The 4,349-nt window shown below is 41.7% G+C and overlaps 1 protein-coding gene across 1 annotated transcript; it reads right to left on the reverse strand.

The window, feature by feature from the left end:
* Positions 1-1,507: 1,507 nt before the first annotated feature.
* LOC124683319 (triacylglycerol lipase 2-like) lies at positions 1,508-3,785 on the reverse strand. Its single transcript, XM_047217861.1, has 9 exons — positions 3,579-3,785; positions 3,354-3,473; positions 3,139-3,279; positions 2,951-3,064; positions 2,720-2,863; positions 2,590-2,630; positions 2,180-2,259; positions 1,987-2,082; positions 1,508-1,908 (listed from the first exon to the last, which is right to left on the reverse strand). The coding sequence occupies exons 1-9, from the start codon at positions 3,783-3,785 to the stop codon at positions 1,586-1,588; spliced, it is 1,266 nt and encodes a 421-aa protein (XP_047073817.1). The 3' UTR covers positions 1,508-1,585.
* Positions 3,786-4,349: the final 564 nt, after the last annotated feature.

A 4,349-nucleotide genomic window follows, 5' to 3' on the forward strand; every position in this document is an offset into this window, starting at 1 on the left:
CAATTTAACTATAATAAAATTTCATCTATTACTATTCTACTCTGGTATGGTTTCTCAGTTCTTCTGACTATTTCTTATGGTTTGTTCTTACTCTTCCATATATATTACGGTGTAGAAGGCAAGCATGTGGTTTAGCTAGTACTAGGATGGAATTGCCCCAACTTAGTTTTCGTCACCTTTGTGCTCAGAGGAGAGAACTAGAAGGTGACTAGGACTGTTGAAAAGAGAGGTTTTTGTTATCTGGATTGCAGGCACAGGTTCTGTGTGCGGAAGTGTTGTCAATGACCACAGTTGTTGGAACAGACAGACATCGCATACACTTCCAACATTTTTTTTTGTGCCAAGATTTGATACTAGGACATTTCTTTGGTCCTGGAAGGGCCAGAGATTGACGATGAGTCACTCATCATCAAATAAAAGGGAGACTCGGCAAAGCTAAAGGTATGTCAAATTTTGTTGTTTTTATGGAGGGGGAAGGGCCAAATACATGGGGAAGAACGTAGGGGTTGAAACTTTCTTTTCGTTGATTGGAATAGTGTAATCGAATAAGGCTGCCGAAATGTTCTAAAACCAATTGATCAGATCATTATCGGGAAACAAAAAGAGCTAGTCAAATTCTTTTCTACACCCTTTGGGTTGCTAGATTCAGACGAAACTAAGAGGAAGTGGCTCCATCTGACCAACAATCATTAGAAGTTTAGAACCCCTCTGCGGTGCGGAATAAGAGAGGAAATGGCGGATAATTAAACCTGAAAAAATGGCTCGGTATGTTCTTCAGATCCGGAAAACAGTTTCAGCATTCTAGTGTCTGCTTGTTTTGATGACGTTATAGAGCAGACGGAAAATTTATCGGGGTTGTTTCCAATAATACAGCCTACTGCCGGCAAAGAAAATGTACGTGCTTCCTCATCAGGGTTAGAGTGGTATGCAGCTGACAAGAAAACACGCCCAAGATCTATTGCCTGAGATTTCCATGGTAGAAAGTAGTTTGGAAAATCACTCTGAATTCTATTACACTCACGCAGCTTTCAGCCGAAAGTTCATGCACAGCTCAGGGGATTGAGAGGCGTTGCAGCTGCTGAAGATGCTGAGGAAGGGGCATGCCGGCTGGAGTAGTTGCTAGGCCATTGCCCTTCTTGCCCTGAGACGGCAAACTATCTAATTTTAACATGATTTGCCATCTCACAACAGCTTTAAATATAAACACAACACGAGCAACCAGAAAACTGAGCTTTAACAGAAAATAACCGAGAAGAATCAACAGCATATGTCTTCTTATCATTCAGAAATTCGAGACTTATTATAGATAACACAGTACTGAACTTGCCTCTCAAGGATATATATTAGGTAAACTGGATACATACAATGAATATTTGGCCGAACAGTCCATTCTCTCGCATGATCAAACTGACAAATACTCAAGTAGGGGCATATACTACGAACTGACAAAGCCATATATACAAGGACAAGTAATATAAAGTTTTTTTTTCAAAGGGTGGTGCTTGTAATATGAAGGTTTGATTGCATAGATTGATATGAAGGCACTGCTGAAGGCTTATCACAGAGAGACCTGACATATCAACACTCAGTGGCGTTGAAAGAAGTCGACCATTGGTTTGTACACCAACTGTGGAGCATTGAAACCTACCACAAAGTCGGCATGAGCATAGTCAGGCACGTATAACACCTCCATGTTGTCGCTGTCATGGCGTCTGACCAGCGTCCTCAAGAGGTGCCTGGTGTCAGGGACATCGCCGAGGAAGTCTTGGCCGCCATGGGTGAGGAACATCGGGACATGGGTTGGAATGGATGAGAGGTTGTATAGCGGGGGGCGTGGCTGATTGTAATGCTTCATGTTTTCCTTGGTGCTGCCATAGTCGAACCTTCTGACACCTTCGCTCCTGATCACTGGTTGCAGCCAAATTGGGAAAAGGAAAGTTAAGCTTTCAACAATAGAAAGCTTAAACTTCTGATTGTGATTCTTACTCTGCGACATATGCATAAGGTTTTTGATAGACGTAGACTGTGGAGCATGCTGCCAGAAGGCGCATACAGTTGATGTATTGAGGCAGCAGTCCGGTCCTTCAAACATCAGGCAATCGCAGGCAGATAGGAGGTCAATTTTAGCTTAGCATAATACATTGTCTGAAATATGGACAGTTGTATACAAGAAATGTACCCGCAACAGCTGAAAACAGATCGTAGCAGTCGATTTCAGGGTCACCGCATATCAGAAGTAGAATTTCATGAGTAACTGGCCTGTCATGTAGCAGCACATTTATAGTAGTCAACAGTTGAGGCTTGAGTCAGCAAAACAGAAGTTGAGACTGGTTACCCAGAGTACCAGTATGCGACAGAACTTTAGATTTTCAACAATGGTGTCATGTCTGAATGCAGGTGACTCTTGGCAACGTTGATATCACATTGATAATCATAGTTTAATAAAATGGCAACCTAATAGAAAATCTTAAGCACATGCACTCTACTCATAATCAGTTGCCGTGAGTGGCAAAGTAACAAGAAGGAACTTGGTAAGCAGGCGCATGTACTGCATTTCGTAACACTAGAAATTGCAGTAAAGATACCTACCCAATAGGATTAAACTCGCGATAACCTAGAAAGTGAAATGCCTGCACAATAACAGAGCAAAGTGATAAATCATTCTCTATGTAAATTATAAATGTGATAATTGATAATAAGAGGCTTAACAGTATTTTACTTCAGCAAGGAGGATTTGAGCAGCAAGCCGGGTGAGTTTGGATTTCGTCCTACTCAGATAAGCAATCGGGCAGAGCAACACAGCTGATCTAACTAAGTGTAGTAACTTTTGCTCGGAGAAGGCAGCAAGAATAATCAATGTTCCCTGGAAATAATGAAAAAATTATAAGTATACCTCCCAAGTCCCAAGTATCAACTCATCGAAATATTTAAGAGGGACATCTGATCTCACCAGGGAGTGACCAATATAGTGGACTTTCTGACCTCCTGTGTAATCATAGACATACTGAAGGAAAGCAGGAAGATCATAGGCAGCAAGCTCGTCCCACGTCCAATCCCAGTAGGCCTGAAAATATTAATCAATACACTGTCAGTAAAAATCCAATGAAATGCGTTCTTAACCAGGCTTGAGAGAAAAACCGGATCATTTGGGGAGAGGGAGGTATGATTCCGGCTGGAATTAGTTCCACGGGTGTTGGCAAACCAAACATCAAACCCTCCATCTGCTAAAATAAATCCAAGTGATTGCTTTGGCGTGCCCAGTAGCCAAGAAACGCTATCCTGTCCAACACACACATTTGATTCAGGTATGCATGAAACAAAGTAGCACAAGGTTTGTCCAACAGTGTCCTTACCACCATAAGCCCGTGGAATAGCAGTACTGGTTGCCTCGTATTATTGGTCGAGTTAGCACCATCAGATATACTATAAGGAATCCTCTTTAAGCTAAGAATATAGCCATCTTCCGTTGTAACCTGCCATAGATTTAAGCTGTATACTTTAGAAAGGGGCAGATTTATTTAGGAATAACATTGAAGTTCAAAAAGTGTCTAGGGGTACATTCATAAGAGCTCTCATACCGTGTGATCTTCACATGGATAGCCATAAGCTGCTGCTTCTGACTTGCACAGGCTAAACGGATGGTCTGAAGGTTCACACCGCTGACCAATATCATCCACATAACTCTTGTTCCTCCATGAGTGAGCTGTGCAGGAGTTGAAGACAAACGAAAGAATCATAAAGCTAATGATAAATAAATTCCGGTCCATCATATGATGTAGAGTCATATGCTACTATGATTCTGGTTATTTCTGAGAGTGGTATAATTTTCTGTGGAAGGGAAACAATAGCGTTGACACAAATTGCAGTCTCCGTTTCCAGAAAACAGTGCTTCCTTTGTGTCGCTGGTGTTTTGGCATAAATACTGGAGGAACGGTCTCCACATAAGGAACAGTATCCCACCTTCAACTCTAGTGCAACAAAATTACCGAAAAGAGTGTTCTAGATTTCTGAGTTTCTTTGTGGAAATAGCTCACCGCTTGACAGAGCATGGCCCCACAATTGCAAGAGAAAAACTGGAACCTTATTCAAATTACAGATTGCACGTGCATATGTGAAGTAGGTAACTAAGTAAAACAGAAGAACAACCCACGTAAAACCTATCATGCCATCTTGATGATCAGAGATGAAGACCCCTATGGTTCACTCCACACCAATTCTGTGATCCCAAAGTCTGTTTGACCTATGAGAATGCCTGAGAAGGAAACACAAGCTTTGTGTACTAGCAGCAAGTATCCGGAGAGCTGACTTATTTCTAAAGATGAATTCAAATACAACGGCATCCATCAGTC

This window comes from Lolium rigidum, chromosome 1 (genome assembly GCF_022539505.1).
Source record: "Lolium rigidum isolate FL_2022 chromosome 1, APGP_CSIRO_Lrig_0.1, whole genome shotgun sequence".
Classification (NCBI taxonomy): domain Eukaryota; kingdom Viridiplantae; phylum Streptophyta; class Magnoliopsida; order Poales; family Poaceae; genus Lolium; species Lolium rigidum.

Coding starts and splice junctions, on each gene's coding strand:
- LOC124683319 (XM_047217861.1), bottom strand. CDS start 3,785: ATGACTCTACATCATATGATGGACCGGAATTTATTTATCATTAGCTTT. Junction 2,260..2,589: donor CGCGAGTTTAATCCTATTGG/GTAGGTATCTTT, acceptor GCTACATGACAG/GCCAGTTACTCATGAAATTC. Junction 2,083..2,179: donor TCTGTTTTCAGCTGTTGCGG/GTACATTTCTTG, acceptor TGATGTTTGAAG/GACCGGACTGCTGCCTCAAT.